General features: G+C 45.3%; 1 protein-coding gene across 1 annotated transcript in view; it reads right to left on the reverse strand.

Moving 5' to 3' along the window:
• nr5a2 (nuclear receptor subfamily 5, group A, member 2) overlaps positions 1-23,645 on the reverse strand; it is a 164,336-nt gene that overhangs the window by 57,736 nt on the left and 82,955 nt on the right. Inside the window, exon 3 of the mRNA XM_078408066.1 lies at positions 3,393-3,512. Coding sequence (XP_078264192.1) covers positions 3,393-3,512 — 120 coding nt within the window. The remainder of the gene's footprint in view (positions 1-3,392; positions 3,513-23,645) is intronic.

The raw sequence follows: 23,645 nt of genomic DNA on the forward strand, positions 1-23,645 counted from the left end.
TGCAACAAGACAAAAAATTGTTATTCCTTTTATTTCACCTTTGGCTGCTTTTTTAATGTCACACACAATATATCAAAGCTAGGGTTATGTGCAGACTAACTAACAAACACGAGCTGCGAGGATATTGTGCTGGTGATGCAGAAAACTTCCTCAAGAACTATTGATTAAGTAACAAAAGAATCTGCCACTCATGGCCAGTAATTTAAACTAGAGCTTTCTTTAATTACCTTAAAGACGAGTGTGTGTGTGTGTGTGTGTGTGTGTGTGTGTGTGTGTGTGTGTGTGTGACATTCACAGAGCTGTTTTTTAATGCTCCAAGAACAGAGAAATAACTTGCACTTTTTTGACTAAAATAACCTCTGCAGGGGTGAGATCTGTTCTCTCAAATGCTCAAATGTTTCTTCAGCGCACAAGGCAACTGGTTGTGTAGGGGAGCGCAGTGGGGCATTGGTAGAGTGGCGGCCTTACAGCGCCAGAGACCTGGGTTTGATCCCGAGTATGGGTGCTGTCTGTACGGAGTTTGTATGTTCTCCCTGTGATTGCATAGCTTTCCTCTGGGTGCTCCGGTTTCCTCCCACATGCCAAAGTTGTTCTAGTTTGTAGGTTAATTTGGCTTTGGTAAAATTGTAAATTGTCCCTGGAGTGTAGGATAGTGCGATTACACAGGGTAATCACTGGTTGGCGAGCTGTTTCCACACTATCCCGAAAGGCTAAAGTCATAGAGCAGTACATGTGTCTTTATGTTCATAACGTATGAGATGACACATTTTGTCTTAATTGTTCAAACACATAAAATCACACAATATAAGAGCTCCAATCTATGCCCCAAACACTCTGATTTGTGGGATCTTTAGAGCACTAACGCTGAGTGATCTTTGCAGAAGGAAGAAAAAGTTGTATAAAACAGGTGGACAGGTAAAACAAGTTATATAAAACAGGCAAACCCATCTTGTAAACATTAAAAATTCACATTAGCAACTCCACAAATACTGAAGCAAACCACTTTGTACAAAGCTGGATCCAAACTACATTCAACGTCAGTAACAATGGTAGACCATGACCCTGAGCTCGGGCCAACATCAAACCACCCACCTACAACTGATTTACCTTAAATGGATATCCCACCATCAATGTAGTTGTATGGAAGTAGACAGTAGCAAGGAAGGCAAATACAATGTTAGCATTCATTTTGAGAAGACTAGAATATGAAAGGATGTAATACTGAGGGTTTATGCGGCCAGCTTTGGAGTATTGTGAGCGTTTTTTGGCCTAATTTCTGAGGAAGGATGTGCTGGCATTGAACATGGTCCAGAAGAGGTTTACAAGAATGATCCCAGGGATGATTGGGTTAACATGAGGAGCGTTTGATAGCTCCGGTTCTGGTTCTGGTTGATTACTGCACAAACACCTCATCAGTGGTTATCTCGTGCAGTTCTGGGCCAGTACTCGCTGGAGTTTAGAAGGATGAGGAGATCTCATCGAAACTTACTAAATAATGAAAGATAGGGTGGATATTGAGAGGATATTTCCAGCAGTGGGAGAGTCTAGGACCAGAGGGCACAGCCTCAGAATAAAAGGATGTACATTTAGAATGGAGGTGAGGAAGAATTTCATGAGTTAGAGGGTGGTGAATCTGTGGAACTCATTGCCATAGATGGTGGTGGAGACCAAGTCATTGGGTATTTGTCAAGCTGAGATGGATAGGTTCTTGATTAGGAAGGGCATCAAAAGTTATGGGGAGAAGGCAGGAGAAGGTAGTTGAGTGGGAAAGATAGATCAGCCATGATTGAATGGCAAAGTAGAATCGATGGGCTGAATGGCCTAATCCTGCTCGTATGGTCTTATGGTCTTATCTATCCTGGGCTTCACCATACCCCAGAAACTTGCCCAGATTAACTCCAGGATGAGTGTGGCCACAAACATTGATCAGAGGCTGGATGTTGTGTTGCAAGTGATCCACCTCCTGACTCCCCAAAGCCTTTCCCCCATCTGCGAGGCACAGGACCGGTGAGTGAAGGACCTCTGGGTGAATGCGGCTTCATCGACACTAGGATGCACAGCATCCAGAATAAAGCAGCCAAACCCATTGATGTAACATTAGTGGGTGGCACAGTGGTGCAGCAGGTAGAGCTGCTGCCACACAGTGCCAGAGACTGGGATTTGATCCTGAATCGAGTGCTGTCTGTGCGGGGTTTGCACATTCTCTCTGTGGCCGTGTGGATTTTCTCCGGGTGCTTCGGTTTCCTTCCACACTCCACACATGTGAGGGTTTGTAGGTTAATTTTCCAGTGTACATTGTCCTAAATGTGTAGTGAGACGATGGGGAAGTGAGATAATATACTACTAATGTCAATGGGCGAGCAGTGGTTGGCACAGACATGGTGGGCCGAAGGGCCTGTTTCCATGCTGTATCTCTAAATCCATAAGATGATGTCTGACCCGCTGAGTTACTCCTGCTTTTTGTGTCTATCTTCTCTAAACTAAAAACCATCCTTCCAGAACCAGGCTTCCTTAACATAAATTATCATACCCGTTAGGTCTTTATAACAATTCACCAAATTTTCATTCACTGTTTCCTGGCAGCAGTTTTTTGTTAGTTTCCAGTCTAGTAGTACGGATAGGAAAGGCATCGGAAGGAACTGCAGATGCTGGTTTAAACCGAAGATAGACTAGAAAACCCAGCAGGTCAGACAGCATCTCTGGAGAAAAGGAATGGGTGACGTTTCATCTTGAGACCCTTCTTCGGAAAGGTTTATGTTTGGAAGGGTATGGGCCAAAGGAGGGCACGTGAGACTAGTGTAGATGGAGTATCTTGGTCGGCATGGGCCTGTTTCCATCTTGGGTACTTTTAAAATGGAATTACCATTCTCATGGATGGGATTATTCACCAACTCTGGGGTGACCAATGTTGTTACCTCAAGTAGTGTAAGAAAATAACTGCAGATGCTGGTACAAATCGAAGGTGTTTATTCACAAAATGCTGGAGTAACTCAGCAGGTCAGGCAGCATCTCAGGAGAGAGGGAATGGGTGACGTTTTGGGCGAGATCCTTCTTCAGACTGATGTCAGGGGGGCGGGACAAAGGAAGGATATAGGTGGAGACAGGAAGATAGAGGGAGAACTGGGAAGGGGGAGGGGAAGAGAGGGACAAAGGAACTATCTAAAGTTGGAGAAGTCAATGTTCATACCAATGTTGGTTATCTCAACATCAAGCTCTCATCAACAAATGATGATTATTGCTATGTGGGGAGGTATTGATGTTAGTTTTATTACCACTAAAACAAATATAGGCCAGAAGTTTAATCACTTCTTTGCAGTACTGTAAAGGGGTGAGAGAGCAGTAACTGGACCCAAGGTCTTTGCATCAGGACAGGTCTCGCACTTGACACTCACCTGCTGCCCAGTGACCAGGAGGATGGCACCTTCTTTCCAATGTGCCACTTGCCTGTAAATGTGATCCAGGATTAAAAGCTCACTCCAGCAGTTCTGAAGTAGTTTCATTTGGTCATCAACCTGCCAAACACACAAAGAGACATTTGGTCAGTGTTCAATTCCCCGAAGTTTACTGCTGTGATGGTAGCTGCCTGTGACTGCCTTCCCTCAGTAATGGGACCACAGTGACTCCAACACAGTCAGTACATTAGACTGCACTGTAATGCCGACACTGGAATAGGAAACATCATCTTCATGGACTTCAGTGAGGCTTTTGACATGGTCCTGCATGGTAGGCTGATCCACAAGGTAGTGCGTTGAGTCTTGGGCAAGTTCCCAAATTAGTTTGGTGATGGGCGGCAGAGGATGATGGTGGGAGGAGACTGTGACTGGTAGCAGGGCTCAGTGCTGGGCCACTTGCTCTATCTGATTTACACTGATGACTTGGATGTGTATGTACGAGGTGTGATGAGTACGTTTCTGAATGGCAAGGACGTTGGTGATGGCCTTGGGCAGTGAGAAAGGTTGCCAAAGACTACAGCAGGAATTGGATCAGGTGGAAAGTTGGGTGGAACATTGGCAGATGGAATTTAATCCTGGCAACTGCAAAGAAATACCTTTTGGGAAGTCAAGCAGGGGCAGGACATAGAGATATAGAAACGAGGAACTGCAGATACTGGTTTACAAAAAGGACACAGAGTGCTGGAGTAACTCAGCGGGTCAGGCAGCATCTCTGGAGAACATGGATAGGTGACGTTTCACAGAGTGCTGGAGTAACTCAGCGGATCAGGCAGCATCTGTGGAGAACATGGATAGGTGACGTTTCACAGAGTGCTGGAGTAACTCAGCGGGTCAGGCAGCATCTCTGGAGAACATGGATAGGACATGATGAGTCTGAGGATGGATCCTGACCCAAAACGTTACCCATCCTGCACTTTGTGTCTTCTCAGGGGCGGGACATACACAGTGGGTGGTCGGGCACAAAGGAATGTTGAGAGAACTTGGAGTTCAAGTCCACCGTTCCTTGAAGATGGCAATTCAGGTAGATGGGGCTATACAGCAGGCATACTGTATGGCATGCTGGCCTTCATAGTTTAGGACATAGAATATAAAAGTTGGGGTGTTGGAACTTTTCAAAGCCACTGGTTATACCGCACAGAGTAGCGTGTGTAGTTCTGGTCGCGTGTTACAGGAAGGTTGTGATCGAACGGGGCAGAATGCAAAGGTGATTCACCTGGGGTTGCAGGACATTACTTATGGAGAGAGATTAGACATATGATGAAGATAGACACAAAATACTGGAGTAACTCAGCAGGACAGGTAGCATTTCTGGATAGGAGGAATGGGCGATGTTTTGGGCCGATGCTCGAAACATCACCCATTCCTTCTCACCAGAGATGCTGCCTGTCCCGCTGAGTTCCTCCAGCATTTTGTGTCTATCTTCGGTGTAAATCATCGGTGCAGTTCCTTCCTACACACCAGGATATGATGGTTTATTTTCCCTGGAACAATGGAGACACAGAGGTGACTAAATACAAACAAAATAGTGAGGCATAAATAGAGTCGAAAATCAGGATCTTTTCCCCATGGTAGGGGTATCACAAACAGGAGGACATGTTTTTAAGGTGAGAGGATGGAGTTCTAAATGAGATTTGAGGCGACTTTCTTTGACACAGACGTACAGAGACACACACACACACACACACACACACACTGTTGATATCTGGAACTCACTTGCCAAAGGAGGTAGTGGAGTTAGATAGACACCATGTTGAAATGAGATTTAGACAGGCATTAAATAGATAAGGCACAAAAGAAAACAGACTTAACAGGGACAAATGGGATTTGCAGATGAGCAAAAAGGTTGGTACGCACATAATGGGCCGAAGGGTGCTTTTATGGTCTGGACAACAATAAGATTCAAGCTCATTATTTGCTCAAATGGATCAATTTTTTGTTTACATAAGAGATTTCAATCTGTAATAACATAGCATCAATAGTATAGGTTACATTTTAATAACTGTGCAGTCCTCAAGTTATATTTTTCAGTGGAATATTAATAACTGCATTATGTAACTAGTAACAGCTGACAGGTGATCGATACATATCTGAAATCTATACATAGTGTGGGCTAGAAATTCTTTGCCATGGCCTTTCATAAGTACACTGTGACAAGGAATTTAATCTAAAATATTTGTGCTTCAATTATGAGATTTCAATAATCTGTTTTGATCTTCTATGTCTACAATGTTGATGTCCACAAAAGCACAGACACGCAGTGAGTGACGTTGAAGAGTGAGATTTATGGCAGCTGTGGAAATAAGCTGAGAAAGCGAGGTGTGAACTGGTAGGTGTGGATTGGTGGTGAGGGAGAGAGTATGGATTGGTGGTGAGGGAGAGGGGTGTGGATTGGTGGTGAGAGAGAGGGGAGTGGATTGGTGGTGAGGGAGAGGGGTGTGGATTGGTGGTGAGGGAGAGGGGTGTGGATTGGTGGTGAGGGAGAGGGGTGTGGATTGGTGGTGAGGGAGAGGGGTGTGGATTGGTGGTGAGGGAGAGGGGAGTGTAGCGTAGAGGTGACAGTCACAGACCGAGATCTTGCTGAATGATGGGGCCGAGCTCCAGGGGCCGTGTGACCATCACCTTGATCAATTGAAAGATGCAGCACGGAAACAGGCCCTTCGACCCACCAAGTCCACCCCATCCATCGATCACCCGTTCACAGATCGAGACCCGTTCAATTCTCGATCACCAATGGCCAAGAGTGGAAGTAAGGTACTGAGATCCGCCAGTATTGAGACATTGCTGGTTTGTATAAGAGTTTGGCCAACATTAGCTCTGCTATACACGTTGCACAGATGGACGAGATGGCCCAAACAGTTTGACCGGCTGTGGGTACGGTAGCGTGCTAGGCCCCTCGTTGCCCATGTCGTGTCAGGCATGAGATGCAAGGCAGCTGGCATAAAGCACAAATGCAGACATGCACCATGGCCCGTCTCCACGTCGGCATGCTGGCCTGGTAATGGAGGAATGCCCTGGGATGCTTGGCAATGGAGGTAGGCCCGGGATTACCTAGTGACAGAGGTAGGCCCTGTGATGCCTGGCAAAGGATGTAGGCCCTGGGTTATCTGACAACAGAGGTAGGCCCTGGGTTGCCTGGCAACAGAGGTAGGGCCTGCTGATGTCTGGCAATGGAGGTAGGCCTGTGGTTGCCTGGCGACGGAGGTAGGCCAGGGGTTGCTGGGCGATGGAGGAATGCCCTGGGTGGCCTGGTGATAAATGTAGGCCCAGGTTTGCTTGTCAATGGAGGTAGGCCCAGGGTTGCCTGGCGATAGAGGTAGGCCAGGGTTGCCTGGCGACAGAGGTAGGCCTGGGGTTGCCTGGCTACGGAGGTAGTCCGTGGGTTGCTTGGGAGATGGGGTTTATTGCGGGCATGGAACAAGCAGTCAGGGTTATCAGGGAAGGGACAAAACGGAGGGGGAAACGAACATCGAAGGAAGAGACATTGAGTTGCAGGTTTGTAGCTGGGTGGTGAGGTGTTGGGCAAGGGTAGAGATAATCAGGAAAGACGATTTTGTGGGACAAAGACGAGATCGTGTAGCCAGAAGGAAGGAAGGCAGGTCGTGCCCTCTGCTTGTCCCCTGAGGTCTGGAGAACCTGAGAGGAGGATGGAACCAGCGATGGTGGGCGCAACATCAAAGGCCAGTAAGAGAGTGAACTGGGGTCTTATCTTCCACGCCCTCTAGTTTGGCTGCAGGAGGTGCCGCCAGGGCACAAAGGCCGAAGGGACGATGGTTCGGGGATCGTGCTTAGATTTGGTAATACTTTACTGAACTGTGTGCCACAAAGAATTTCACTGTATGTCTGTGCATGTGATAATAAAGAACCATTGGCCTTAATAAAGAACATAGACCATGGTTATGTGTAACGTGTGGGGCTGAACATCAATGACAGCTCCTCAGGAACTGGAAGCCTCTGACTTCCCCAACCACAGTCCAGGAGGGGCTGGTCTATTTGGAACGGGCCTTGCCACTCAAGTTATGACGCACTTTCGCACGAATGTTCAAATGAGTTTTACCCAAGAGTGGACCTCAGTGCCTGTCCACCTGCTCTTGATCATGTGATCGGGATCTGATCAGGTGAAGGCCACTCAGGCCCTTGACCCTGCCCCATCATTCAGCAAGATGGTTGCCGGTGTGACTGAGGCCTCAACTCTGGCTACTTCTCTCCATCACGGACTGTCACCTCTCTTTTTAAGATTCTTTCTACACCTGCTGTAAAAATATTACTCTTGCATCCCCTCTCTCTCCATCCCTCCCCACCCAAGTTGTTGAGTCTCATTGTCTGTAACTGGTTTTCACCCAGCCCGCAGCTAACAATGGCCTGAATCCTTTATCATTCGATACTTTTTCTTGCATATCTTTCATTCATTTGTTCTATATCTCTCCATATCACTGCCTATATATCTCGTTTCCATTTCCCCTGACTCGCAATCTTCACCCATTCCATTTCTCCAGTGATGCTGCCTGTCCTGCTGAGTTACTCCAGCTTTTTGTGTCTATCTTTGGTAGAAATATTCAGTTTCCTTCAAGGAAAGCAATTGCAAACACTTGCAATCTTTTGAACAAGAGAGGAAGAAAGGCTGGCCCTGATTTAATGGGCCACCTCTCACCTTTCAACAGAAACCCCTGTTTCAACATCTTCCCACCAGACAAAACCTCCTCCCCACCCCACCATGAGCCCACCAACATCTTGCCAACTGCATCATGGAAAATAGTTCATGTGCACAAGAAATAACGAATCAGGCAATGGAATTAATGATCTAAAATGTAAACAGCTCTCAACACCTTTCACTTAACATTTTCCCAGAGCTGATATAAATAAATCATGCATTAGGCATTTCTATTGCATTAGATTTAAATGAACATTACATCTCCAAACCTCGTGTTCCCTTTGAACAGGAACCACCTGCATCTTCTGTGGACCTTAGAACCTTGAGGTTCCCTCAGGTCAAGTGATATTGTGCTTGGACAATCTGTTCTAATATTTCATTGGAAATGTGGCACCAGTACGATAATCTTTAAGAGCCTGTCATTGCCCTTATTGGGCAAGGTGAGAGATGTAGAAAACTATCTGAGGCATTGTGTCACCTCCCATCCCGTCCTATTTGCCACTTTGTAATGTATCTCCTCATGCACAAGGTGATGCATGGCCACAAAACCATCCCATCCATCCCCATCAACACACTTCATTTTAAACCAGCATCTGCAGTTCCATCCAGCACACGAAATATGCCATACAGAATCATCAGCATGAAACTTGGAAATGGAAAGGAAATCAAAGACAAACTACAACATTGTGACGTGACTAGGACTAATCAAGAACAAATTCAAAACAATCTAAATCTACACAAGTCTGAAGAAGGGCCCCAACCCAAAACAGCTGCTACGGTCAGGCAAACGCCTCCGCTGTCACGCTGTGAAAACAGAGAGGATGAGACAGAGTTTCTTCCCACAGGCCATCAGGACTGTTAACGCTCATATGACCAGGGACTCATTTAATTTATTTTTTTGTGTTTCAAAAAAAATAATAAATTCTATTCTGTTTTGTAGTTTAGCACAATCCGCAGGCGTTGCCACTTTCATTTCACTGCACATCTTGTATATGTATGTGACAAATAAACTTGACTTGACTTGAACATCACTTACCCATGTTCTCCAGAGATGCTGCCTGACCCGCTGAGTTACTCCAGCACTCTGTGAAACGTCACCTATCCATGTTCTCCAGAGATGCTGCCTGACCCGCTGAGTTACTCCAGCACTCTGTGAAACGTCACCTATCCATGTTCTCCAGAGATGCTGCCTGACCCGCTGAGTTACTCCAGCACTCTGTGAAGCATCACCTATCCATGTTCTCCAGAGATGCTGCCTGACCCGCTTAGTTACTCCAGCACTCTGTGAAACATCACCTATCCATGATCTCCAGAGATGCTGCCTGACCCGCTGAGTTACTCCAGCACTCTGTGAAACGTCACCTATCAATGTTCTCCAGAGATGCTGCCTGACCGTAGCCCTGAATGTTGTAGCATTTCAAGTGCCCATCCAAATGCCTCTTAAACGTTGTGAGTGTTCCCGCCTCCACCACCACCCCAGGCAGTGAGTTCTAGGTGAAAAAGTTATTTCTCACATCCCCCCGAAACCTCCCTCCCCTTACCCTGTATCTATGTCCCCTCGTTGTTGAACCTTCCACCAGTGGAAGAAGTGCCCCGCCATCTATCTTATCTATGCCCCTCATGATCTTGTACACCTCGATCATGTCCCCTCTCAGCCTTCTCTGCTCCAGGGAAAACAACCCCAGTCTGCTCAGTCTCTCCTCATAGCCGAGGCCCTTCAACCCTGGCAGCATCCTGGTGAATCTCCTCTGCACCCTCTCCAAAGCTATCACATCCTTTCTATAATGTGGTGACCAGAACTGTACACAATACTCCAGCTGTGGCCTCACCAGTGTTCTGTACAATTCCATCATTACCCCCCTACTTTTATATTCGATGCCCCGGCTAATGAAGGCCAGTAACCCATATGCCTTTTTGACCACCCTGTCCACCTGTCCTGCTGCCTTCAAGGACTTGTGTACCTGTACTCCAAGGTCCCTCTGTACCCCTGTCTTCCCTAGGGTCCTTCCATTCATGGTGTACTCCCTCTCCAAGTTATTCCCTCTCCAAGTTATTCCTGCCAAAGTGCATCACCTCGCACTTTTCAGGATTAAATTCCATCTGCCACTGCTCCGCCCATCTGACCATCTCATCTATATCTTCCTGCAGCTTGCAGATCCCTTCCTCGCTATTCACCACCCCCCCTAACTTTGTGTCATCTGCAAACTTGCTGATCATGCCCTGTACATTGACATCCAGATCATTAATGTAGATTACAAACAGTAAGGGACCCAACACCGATCCCTGCGGCACCCCACTGGACACCGGCCTCAAGTCACAGAAGCAACCTTCTACCATCACCCTCTGCCTTCTGTCACTAAGCCAGTTTTTTATCCATTTTGCCAAGGTGCCCTGGATCCCATGGGCTCTTACCTTCTTGACTAGTCTCCTGTGTGGGACCTTGTCAAAAGCCTTACTGAAATCCATGTATACCACATCCACTGCACTACCCCCATCTACCTCCTTGGTCACCCCTTCAAAAAATTCAATCAAGTTAGTCAGACACGACATACCATTAACAAAGCCATGTTGACTATCCTTAATTAACCCTCGATCCTCCAAGTGAAGACTGATTCTGTCCCTCAGAATCTTTTCTAGCAGCTTCCCCACCACCGATGTCAGACTCACCGGCCTGTAGTTCCCAGGTTTATCCCTACTGCCCTTTTTAAATAATGGCACCACATTAGCTATCCTCCAGTCCTCCGGTACATCCCCTGTTGCAAGAGAGGCTCTGAAAATTTGTGCCAGAGCCCCTGCAATCTCCTCCCTTGCCTCTCTCAGCATCCTGGGATACATCTCGTCAGGGCCAGGAGACTTATCCACTTTTAAGCCTGCCAGAGCCTCCAGCACTCTTGCCAATAGCAATATGCTCAAGAACATCACAACCCTCCTGCTCCATTTCTAAGTCCGCATCGCCCTCCTCCCTCATAAAAACAGATGCAAAAAATTCATTTAAAACATCTCCTACATCCTCTGGCTCCACACACAGCTTTCCACTATGGTCCCTGATGGGCCCCACGCTTTCCCTCGTTATCCTCTTACCCTTGATATACTTATAGAACACTTTGGGATTCTCTTTTATTTTGCCCGCTAGTGCTATCTCATGGCCCCTTTTTGCTCTCCTAATTTCTTTTTTTAAGAACCGCCCTACACCTTCTGTATTCCTCTAATGATGTCTGTGCCTTAAGTTCTTTATGCCTTCCAAAAGCCCCCCTTTTTTTCCGAATCAATCCTACTATATCGTTCGACATCCAAGGTTCTTTGGACTTGTTTGTCCCACCCTTAAACTTTAGGGGAACATGCTTCCTCTGTACTTTTTCAATTATTCCTTTGAATGACTCCCACTGTTCTGATGCGGTCCTCCCCACGAGAAGCTGATCCCAGACCACCAGGGCCAACTTCTGCCTTATCAGATTAAAATCGGCCTTGCCCCAATTTAGAAATTTTCCCTCTGGTCCCTCTTTATCTTTTTCCATTACCACCGTAAATATCACTGAATTGTGATCACTGTCACCAAAGTGCTCTGCTACTGACACTTCAGCCACCTGTCCGGCCTCATTTCCCAAGATTAAGTCCAATACCGCCCCCTCCCTTGTTAGACTTTCAACATATTGGCTCAAAAAGCCCTCCTGGATAACCCTTAGGAACTCTGCACCCTCTGGGCCCTTGACACTTTGGCTATCCCAATCAATATTTGGGAAGTTGAAATCCCCTACTATTACTACCCTGTTGTTTTCACACACCCCCGAGATTTGCCTACAAATATGTTCTTCTATTTCCCTCTGACTGTTTGGGGGTCTATAGTATACACCCAGTAAGGTGCATGCCCCTTTTCTATTTCTCAAATCCACCCAAATAGCCTCATTTGAGGAACCCGCTAATATGTCATCCCTTCTTACAGTGAAACTTGTACGCAGAGTTATCAGAGTTGGCTGTGTCCTAAATGTTAAAGAGATCATCGAATGGTATCGAAGACACCATCCTGTGAACAAACACTTTTATTGGCAGACAGTTAATTGTAAGGAATGCCTCAATGTGATCAATTATGAATATTATCTCTCCATCTTTCTTTGTAGCAGGCAATGGCAGAGAGAATGTCTTTTGGAAATGAAATGTGTACTCTCCAGTTTCCTGCTCCCTCTGTTGGCAAATACCAATAAAGGACAATCTGCTTGCTTTGCAGACAAAAACCCCCATTCCCTTAAGAAGATAGGCACAACATGCTAGGGGTAGCTAAGGCAGCATCTCTGGAGGGAAGGAATGGGTGATGTTTCGGGTCGAGACCCTTCGACAGAATAGAGTCAGTATTAGAGTCCCTCAAGAATATGTAATCCACATTGCAAGTACGACTCAAGTGAGATGGTAAAATCTATTTACTTTTAATGTTTTGCAAAAGATTTGCTGTGTTAGACGTAGTCTTATAATGGAGCTGAAGAAGGGTCTCGACCCGAAACGTCACCCATTCCTTCTCTCCCGAGATGCTGCCTGACCCGCTGAGTTACTCCAGGATTTTGTGTCTACCTTATAATGGAGCTGATCTGTTTTCCTCACAAGTCTCTCATTTCCCAATACTTTCTCCGTAGCTTTTTGCGATGGACTTAGTTTGATGTTGTAGCACCTTCAGGCCAAGGAGATCAGAACTGCAGATTCAATGCCATGTCATGCATGGTATTTGGTCCTCTTTAGTTAAAGGGGGTTGCTATTCGCTCTGAGACTTCCTATCTACCACTCACCAAAGATACCCCTCATTTGAGAAGAAAGGGACAATTTCATAAGGTTATAGGTCATAAGGTCATAAGTGAATGGAGCAGAATTAGGCCATTCGGCCCATCAAGTCTACTCCACCATTCAATCATGACTGATCTATCTCTCCCTCCTAACCCCATTCTCCTGCCTTCTCCCCGTAACCCTTGACACTCGTACTAATCAAGAATCTATCTATCTCTGCCTTAAAGATATCCATTGACTTGGCCTCCACAGCCTTCTGTACCAATGAATTCCACAGATTCACCACCCTCTGACTGAAGAAATTCCTCCTCATCTCCTTCCGAAAGGAACATCCTTTAATTCTGAGACTATGACGTCTGGTCCTAGACTCTCCCACTAGCGGCAAACATCCTCTCCACATCCACTCTATCCAAGCCTTTCACTATTCGGTAAGTATGTAAGTATGTATGTAACATTGTAAGTATGTGAGTATGTACGTAACATTGTAAGTATGTAAGTATGTATGTAACATTGTAAGTATGTAAGTATGTATGTAACATTGTAAGTATGTAAGTATGTATGTAACATTGTAAGTATGTAAGTATGTATGTAACATTGTAAGTGTGTAAGTATGTATGTAACATTGTAAGTATGTATGTAACATTGTAAGTATGTAAGTGTGTATGTAACATTGTAAGTCTGAAGAAGGGTCTCGATCTGAAACGTCACCCATTCCTTCTCTCCCGAGATGCTGCCTGACCTGCTGAGTTACTCCAGCATTTTGTGAATAAATCGATTTGTACCAGCATCTGCAGTTATTTTCTTATACTATATGTAAATATGTATGTAACATTGTAAGTATGTAAGTATGTATGTAACATTTTATGTAAGTATGTAAGTATGTATGTAACAATGTAAGTATTTCCTATGTACTGGCCCCAAGGAGAACACACGTTGTTTCCACTATCAAGATTCTCTTTCCATTCTGAAAACATTTCAAAGAATCATTTTCTATAGTTGACTTACAGCTTCCTCTGATCCACTGGTCCAACCCTCACTCTGGTAGCCCCAGTCAGTTATAACTGACATGCGGTATAAACAAAATCTCCAGCTCAGACCAACCTGGTTCAAATTATGAAAATTAGCTAGATCGTTTTAAATATTTAATCTTGCTGAAGAAGCAATTTTCAAAATTCAACTCCTGTATACCAAAGCAGTGAAAAGCTATGGTTTTGTTTGGAAATAAATTGGTGGCGATGATTGTTGGGAGCTGGAGTGAAGCTACTGGACAAGTAGATGATATTCCACTGTCCTTCTCACCAATAATATTTCTGCCAGTTCAGTTCAGTTTATTGTCACGTGTACCGGACTAAACTGGTCAGGCACCATCGTTGGAGAATGATGAATGATGGTGCCTGACCAGTTTAGTTCGGTAGCACGAGGTTAATCCCTGGGATATGGAGGGACTGTCATATGAGGAAAGATTGGAAAGACTGGGCTTGTATTCACTGGAGTTTAGAAGGATGAGAGGGGATCTTAAAGAGACGTATAAAATTATAAAAGGACTGAACAAGCTAGATGCAGGAAAATCTTTCCCAATTTTGTGGGAGTCCAGAACCAGGGGCCACAGTCTTAGAATAAAGGGGAGGCCATTTAAATCTGAGGTGAGAAGAAACTTTGTCACCCAGAGAGTTGAGAATTTGTGGAATTCTCTGCCACAGAGGGCAGTGGAGGCCAATTCACTAGATGAATTTAAAAGAGAGTTAGATAGAGCTCTCAGGGCTAGTGGAATCAAGGGATATGGGGAGAAGGCAGGCACAGGTTACTGATTGTGGATGATCAGCCATGATCACAATGAATGGCGGTGCTGGCTCCAAGAGCCAAATGGCCTCCTCCTGCACCTATTTTCTATGTTTCTCTGTTTACTGTGTTCCCTACAGCTCTGATAATGCAGAGGCAAGGCCGACCTTCATGGTCAGAAGGTCTCCAGCTTGGGGTAAGAACATTTCCGCTGCCCGTTTTGGGACAAGCCCTGGGTGGCCACCTGATCCTCACTTAGCCACAGGGTGCAGCAGAGCACCGTAGCCGTGGGTAGACACAACATCCTCGTGGGTCAGCCCCAACCTTCCTCAGAACTGGAACCACATCCGAGAGCCCCCAAACCACGCTGCACGTCAGCGGAGTCCGGGGAAGTCATGAGATGTGCGATGCAGGGCTTACACGCTCCACAACTAGCTGGGAATCCTGTGCACCCATGGTGCTAACTAAGTACTGTAACAGATGCTCAGCATTGCAGCACAGGACCATTACTGAGCCCATTTCCTTCAGTTTCTGGGCTGGAAGATACAAAGGCATCTGGAGGAAAACCGCATGCGCTGCCATTTTGAACTTGACACACTAAAGCAATGAAATAAAGGAACCTATAAATTTATTTGTGGTGGTAACTGAATCCTCTCGTAAAAACCTGCCTGGTGGTCTCTGATTCATGGCTAGCATCTTTCTTCAATTTATTCCCAAATCCAAATCACCCCCATCCCTGTGAAATTCATTCAGAGCCTCCAGAACCTATAATTTTGGAGCAATTGAATGTTGTTTCTAGGACCAGACCACTGGTAGATTAAGGTGTTAAGAGTTTCTTTCAAGCAGGCAACACCAATCGTCAAGTCTCAAAGTTCAGGGATTCAGTTTTACAATTGCCCCACATAATCAGCTATTTGAAGTTAACAAGAAGCAGTGGCACTCAGATTAATCAAGGAGTACCCAGACGTAACACGCTGCATGTAGTTACTAAGGCATTTAAAGGACATTTGGACAGATACGTGGATAGGAAGGACAAATGCAGGCATATATGACGAGGACAATTTGGTCTGCATGGACAAGATCATAAGATCATTAGACAGGAGCAGAATTAAACCATTTCGCCCCTTGAGTCTACTCCGCCATTCGACCATGGCTGATCTATTTTTCCCTCTCCAGCCAAATCTCCTGCCTTCTCCCAGTAACATTTGGTGTCCTTACTGATCAAGAACCTGTCAATCAAGGTAGCTGAAGGTTTAGTTTATTGTCACGTGTACTGAGGTACAGTGAAAAGCTTTTGTTGGGTGCTAACTAGTCAGCGGAAAGACAATACATGATTACAATCGAGTAATTTACAGTGTACAGATACACGATAAGGGAATAACGTTTAGTGCAAGATAAAGCCAGCAAAGTCTGATCAAAGATAGTCCGAGGGTCTCCAACGAGGTAGATAGTAGTTCAACACTGCTCTGTAGTGGTGGTAGGATGGATCAGTTGCTTGATAACAGTTGGGAAGAAACTGTCCCTGATTCTGGAAGTGTCCGTTTTCACATTTCTAAAGCTTTTGCCCGATGGGAGAGGGGAGAAGAGGGAATTGCCAAGGTGAGACTCGTCCGTGATTATGCGGCTGGCCTTGCCGAGGCAGCGTGAGGGAAGGGAGATGAGTTTGGGTGATGTTCTGGGCAGCGTCTACAGCCAGTTTCTATGCTGTGGAGCTCTATGGCTCGGTGCTTACCCAGAAGAATGGTTATTGGAAACAAACACAATGCATGTATTCCCACAATGTTAAGGGAACCAGGAATACAATGTTTTTGTCTGAGTTCAGAGAATTCTGTGCAACCTTGGTATTCCTGGCAAGTCGCCCTGGTCCTCTGAGTCACAGATACTGCAGCTTAAAGATTGTTCATGGATCAGGGGTTGGCCTTCTCCCCATACCCCCTCACTCCACTATCCTTAAGAGCTCTATCCAGCTCTCTCTTGAAAGCATCCAACGAACTGGCCTCCACTGCCTTCTGAGGCAGGGAATTCCACACCTTCACCACCCTCTGACTGAAAAAGTTCTTCCTCATCTCCGTTCTAAATGGCCTACCCCTTATTCTTAAACTGTGGCCCCGTGTTCTGGACTCCCCCAACATTGGGAACATGTTATCTGCCTCTAATGTGTCCAATCCCCTAATTATCTTATATGTTTCAATAAGATCCCCCCTCATCCTTCTAAATTCCAGTGTATACAAGCCCAATCGCTCCAGCCTTTCAACATACGACAGTCCCGCCATTCCGGGAATTAACCTAGTGAACCTACGCTGCACGCCCTCCATAGCAAGAATATCCTTCCTCAAATTTGGAGACCAAAACTGCACACAGTACTTCAGGTGCGGTCTCACCAGGGCCCGGTACAACTGTAGAAGGACCTCTTTGCTCCTATACTCAACTCCTCTTGTTACGAAGGCCAACATTCCATTGGCTTTCTTCACTGCCTGCTGTACCTGCATGCCTCCTTTCATTGACTGATGCACTAGGACACCCAGATCTCGTTGTACTCCCCCTCCTCCTAACTTGACACCATTCAGATAATAATCTGCCTTTCTATTCTTACTTCCAAAGTGAATAACCTCACACTTATCTACATTAAACTGCATCTGCCATGTATCCGCCCACTCACACAACCTGTCCAAGTCACCCTGCAGCCTTATTGCATCTTCCTCACAATTCACACTACCCCCCAACTTAGTATCATCTGCAAATTTGCTAATGGTACTTTTAATCCCTTCGTCTAAGTCATTAATGTATATCATAAATAGCTGGGGTTCCAGCACCGAACCTTGCGGTACCCCACTGGTCACTGCCTGCCATTCCGAAAGGGACCCATTTATCCCCACTCTTTGTTTTCTGTCTGTCAACCAATTTTCTATCCATGTCAGTACCCTACCCCCAATACCATGTGCCCTAATTTTGCCCACTAATCTCCTATGTGGGACCTTGTCGAAGGCTTTCTGAAAGTCGAGGTACACCACATCCACTGACTCTCCCTTGTCAATTTTCCTAGTTACATCCTCAAAAAATTCCAGTAGATTTGTCAAGCATGATTTCCCCTTCGTAAATCCATGCTGACTCGGAATGATCCCGTTACTGCTATCCAAATGCTCAGCAATTTCGTCTTTTATAATTGACTCCAGCATCTTCCCCACCACTGATGTCAGACTAACTGGTCTATAATTACCCGTTTTCTCTCTCCCTCCTTTCTTAAAAAGTGGGATAACATTTGCTATCCTCCAATCCACAGGAACTGATCCTGAATCTATAGAACATTGAAAAATGATCTCCAATGCTTCCACTATTTCTAGAGCCACCTCCTTAAGTACTCTGGGATGCAGACCATCAGGCCCTGGGGATTTATCAGCCTTCAGTCCCATCAGTCTACCCAAAACCATTTCCTGCCTAATGTGGATTTCCTTCAGTTCCTCCATCACCCTAGGTTCTCCGGCCCCTAGAACATTTGAGAGATTGTGTGTATCTTCCTCAGTGAAGACAGATCCAAAGTAACGGTTTAACTCGTCTGCCATTTCTTTGTTCCCCATAATAAATTCCCCTGCTTCTGTCTTCAAGGGACCCACATTTGCCTTGACTATTTTTTTCCTCTTCACGTACCTAAAAAAACTTTTGCTATCCTCCTTTATATTATTGACTAGTTTACCCTCGTACCTCATCTTTTCTCCCCGTATTGCCTTTTTAGTTAACTTTTGTTGCTCTTTAAAAGAGTCCCAATCCTCTGTCTTCCCACTCTTCTTTGCTATGTTATACTTCCTCTCCTTAATTTTTATGCTGTCCCTGACTTCCCTTGTCAGCCACAGGTGTCTCTTACTCCCCTTAGAGTCTTTCCACCTCTTTGGAATATTCTACATTTTCCTTGAACTTCATCCCCTTTGATGTCTCGTTTTCACACCTTATCCTTCTATATCTCTATGTCTCCCTCTCCCCTGACTCTCCGTCTGAAGAAGGGTCTCGACCCAAAACATCACCCATTTCTTCGATCTGGAGATACAGTCTGTCCCACTGAGTTACTCCAGCATTTTGTGTCTATCTTCAATGCTAACTGTTCCACCTCACTTTGAACTTCACTTCCTATTGTTTAAATAGTACAAACTTTTTTTTAAAATCAATTTTTAAAATGTTTGTTTTAATGGAGGCCATTCAATGAATGAGCCATTCATTGTGATCATGGCTGATCAATCAATAACCCGTCCACAATCAATAACCCGTGCCTGCCTTCTCCCCATATCCCTTGATTCCAAAGCCCCTAGAGCTCTATCTAAGTCTCTTTTAAATTCATCTAGTGAATTGGCCTCCACTGCCCTCTGTGGCAGAGAATTCCATAAATTCACAACTCTCTGAGTGAAAAAGTTTCTTCTCACCTAATTTTTAAATGGCCTCCCCTTTATTCTTAGACTGTGGCCCCTTGTTCTGGACTCCTCCAACATTGGGAATATTTCTTTCCTGCATCTAGCTTATCCTGTCCTTTTATAATTTTCTACGTCTCTTTAAGATCCCCTCTCATTCTTCTAAACTCCAGTGAATACAAGCCCAGACTTTTCAATCTTTCCTCATATGACAGTCCCTCCATCCCAGGGATCAATCTCGTGAACCTACGCTGCACTGCCTCAATAGCAAGGATGTCCTTCCTCAAATTAGGAGACCAAAACTGCACACAATACTCCAGATGTATACATCTGCCGGAGGACCTCTTTGCTCCTATACTCAAATCCTCTCGTTATGAAGGCCAACATGCCATTAGCTTTCTTCATTGCCTGCCGTACCTGCACGCTTACTTTCAGTGACTGGTGTACAAGGACACCCAGGTCTCGTTGCGCTTCCCCTTTATCTAATCTGACATCATTGAGATGATAATAATCTGCCTCCTTGGTTTTGCCACCAAAGTGGATAATCTCACATTTATCTGCATTTTACTGCATCTGCCACGCATCTGCCCACTCACTCAACCTGTCCAAGTCAACTTGATGACAACTTACAAATATCTCTCTTACAAATATCTCTCTTGTTGAAAATAATTAATTTTTCTATCATTATAACCACAACGTATGTTTTTAAGAATATTTTGTGGACTTTCAACTTAATCTTCAAATAATTCTGCCACGTTACTTTCTAAATGAATGATAATGTTTTATGTAATTAGCGCTTTTTTTTTACATTGTACCAACATCTAAAAACGTTAAAAACTAGATTTTCCACTTTTCATAATTTGAATTGCCTTTATACTTTTCAGTTACTAATTTATTTACAAGTTGATTGGTCACAAAATCAATAGAGAAGAGGGGGCAATATGTATATATAGAAAACAATTGTTGAGAAATGTAGCTTAATTTTTATTTGCTATATGTACCGGCATATTTTTCTCTACAAAAAGCACTGCCCATAATTTGTCACGGTTCAGGGTTGACGGGTGAGGGAAGCAGAGAAAGGTAATGTTGCTGAATGATTTAACAAGGTTAAGATCCTTCAGTGGGGCCAAGGAGTCTTGAGATACAATGTGGTGGGAGAGTCTTGGACTAGAGGTCATAGCCTCAGAATTAAAGGACGTTCCTTTAGAAAGGAGATGAGGAGGAATTTCTTTAGTCAGAGGGAGGTAAATCCGTGGAATTAATTGCTACAGAAGGATGTGGAGCCCAAGTCAATGGATTTTTTAAAGGCAGAGATAGATACATTCTTGATTAGTACGGGTGTCAGGTTTATGGGGAGAAGGCAGGAGAATGGGGTTTAGAAGGAGAGATAGATCAGCCATGACTGAATAGTGGAGTCGACATGATGGATCGAATGGCTTAATTCTTCTCCTATCACTTATGAACTTATGAACCTTTGTCACTAGACAAGGTCACAAAGGGAAGTTGAAACCAGTGCAATGAATGACAATGACCTCATCAACCCTCATCCTCTGTTGAAAACTCCGCCAGTCATGAAACACCATCACCACATCTCTAATCAGTCCATACCTGAGCAAATGGTGGATGATCCTGTCTCTCAGAATGCCCAGCAACAACATTCCCACCACTGAGTCACCAGCTCACCAGCCTGTACTTCCCCGGCCTGTCCTTGCTGCCCTTCTTAAATAATGGTACAACGTTAGCCAACTAGAACGTCAACTGTGGTTAAAGATGGTGCAAATATCTCTGCAAAGGCCAAAACCACAAGTTCTGAAGAGGCACTTAGTTTTGTTGAGTGCTATCCAGTCAGTGAAAAGACAACACATGATTACAATCAAGCCATCCACAGTGTACAGATACAGGATAAGGTGGTGATGTTTACTGCAAGATAGAGTCCAGTAAAGCCTAATTAAAGATAGTCTGAGGGACTCCAATGAGGTAGATGGGAGTCAGGACTGCTCTCTAGTTGTGAGAGGATGGTTTAGTTGCCTGATAACAGCAGGCCAGACAATAGACAATAGACAATAGACGATAGGTGCAGGAGGAGGCCATTCGGCCCTTCGAGCCAGCACCGCCATTCAATGTGATCATGGCTGATCATTCCCAATCAGTACCCCGTTCCTGCCTTCTCCCCATACCCCCTGACTCCGCTATCCTTAAGAGCTTTATCTAGCTGGACGTACAAACTCCATACAGACAGCACCCGTAGTCGGGATTGAACACCAGTCTCTGGCGCTACAAGAGCTGTAAGGCAGCAACTCTACTGCTGCGCCACCGTGCCGCCCTTCAATGGTGTCAGTGAGACAAGTGGGACAAGACCCTGGAGATTTATCCACTTCACTGCGCCTGTCACCCATACACACACATCCAAGTCATCCACATGTATTACAAACAGCAAGGATTCCAGCACCAACCCTTCGGGGACAGCAGTAATCACAGGGGTCCCATCACAACAACTACTCCCCACTATCACAGTCCCTGCCCTGTTGCCACCGACTTTGGATCCAGTTCACCAACTTGCCCTCGATCCACTGAGCCCGAATCATTTGAACCAACTCCTTTGGGACCATGCCAAAGGCTTCATTACAGTTCACATAAATCACATCTCCTGTCCTGCCCTCATCGATACACTTTGTCACCTCTTCAAAGAATTTAATCAAATTGGTCAGACAGTATCTGCTGTTGACAAAACCATCATGGTTGTGTCAGACTCGACCCAACCTTTCCTAGTGCTCATGAATCAGGGAAGTGGTGTATGGTGTGCACAGATAGCACTCTTAGGGTTGCGACCCAAAACGTCACCCATTCCTTCTCCCCAGAGATGCTACCTGTCCCGCTGAGTTACTCCAGCATTTTGTGCCTATCTTCACTCTGCACAAATTGGCCCTAATCACAGGCAAGTGGAAAATTATAGGCATCTGGTTTCACATCTTCAGGCAAATTCAAATGACCACAATCAGCGACTGGGACCAAAATCATGTGCTGACTTTCATTAGCTTGTCCTATTAGCGGATACGCTTATCACATCTGCTTCTAGCATCTGGCCCACAGAATCACCCCCTAGGGCATTTTGGGGAATGTTGTAATACTGTGCAGTGCAGAATATGACATTTTCACTTGTCCCATTGACACCATTGAAGTGCGGCACGGTGGCGCAGCGGTAGAGTTGCTGCCTTACAGCTCTTGTAGTGATAGAGACTGGTGTTCAATACCGACTACGGGCGCTGTCTGTATGGAGATTGTACGTTCTCCCCGTGACCGTCTGGGTTTTATAACATATAACAACTACAGCATGGAAACAGGCCTGTCCGGCCCTACCAGTCCACGCCGACCATTCTCCCTGACCTAGTCTCATCTACCTGCACTCAGACCATAACCCTCCAATCCCCTCCTATCCATATACCAATCCAATTTACTCTTAAATAATAAAATCGAGCCAGCCTCCACCACTTCCACCGGAAGCCCATTCCATACAGCCACAACCCTCTGAGTAAAGAAGTTCCCCCTCATGTTACCCCTAAACTTTTGTCCCTCAATTCTGAAGCTATGTCCCCTTGTTGGAATCTTCCCCACTCTCAAAGGGAAAAGCCTACCCACGTCAACTCTGTCCGTCCCTCTCAAAATTTTAAAAACCTCTATCAAGTCCCCCCTCAACCTTCTACGCTCCAAAGAATAAAGACCCAACCTGTTCAACCTCTCTCTGTAGCCTAAGTGCTGAAACCCAGGCAACATTCTAGTAAATCTCCTCTGTACCCTCTCCATTTTGTCGACATCCTTCCTATAATTTGGCGACCAGAACTGCACACCATACTCCAGATTCGGCCTCACCAATGCCCTGTACAATTTCAACATTACATCCCAACTTCTATACTCGATGCTCTGATTTATAAAGGCAAGCATACCAAAAGCCTTCTTCACCACCCTATCCACATGAGATTCCACCTTCAGGGAACAATGCACAGTTATTCCCAGATCCCTCTGTTCCACTGCATTCCTCAATTCCCTACCATTTACCCTGTACGTCCTATTTTGATTTGTCCTACCAAAATGCAGCACCTCACACTTATCAGCATTAAACTCCATCTGCCATCTTTCAGCCTACCCTTCCAAAAGGCCCAAGTCTCTCTGTAGACTTTGAAAATCTACCTCACTATCAACTACTCCACCTATCTTAGTATCATCTGCATATTTACTAATCCAATTTGCCACACCATCATCCAGATCATTAATGTAAATGACAAACAAACAACAGTGGACCCAACACAGATCCTTGGGGCACTCCACTAGACACTGGCCTCCAACCTGACATACAATTGTCAACCGTTACCCTCTGAGATCTTCGGTTTCCTCCCACACTCCAGAGACTTACAGGTTTGTAAGTTAATTGGCTTGGGCTTGTATATTTGGTATGTATAAATTGTCCCTAGTGTGTTAATGTGTGGGGATCACGGGTCGGTGCGGACTCGGTGGGGCGAAGGGCCCGTTTCCGCACTGTGTCTCTAAACTAAACTATTCCTATCCCCAGACCTTTATTCCCTCTAGGCACTTGTGAAACACCCCTCCAAA

The sequence above is a fragment of the Rhinoraja longicauda genome, chromosome 11, assembly GCF_053455715.1.
Source record: "Rhinoraja longicauda isolate Sanriku21f chromosome 11, sRhiLon1.1, whole genome shotgun sequence".
NCBI classification, from domain to species: Eukaryota; Metazoa; Chordata; class Chondrichthyes; order Rajiformes; family Arhynchobatidae; genus Rhinoraja; species Rhinoraja longicauda.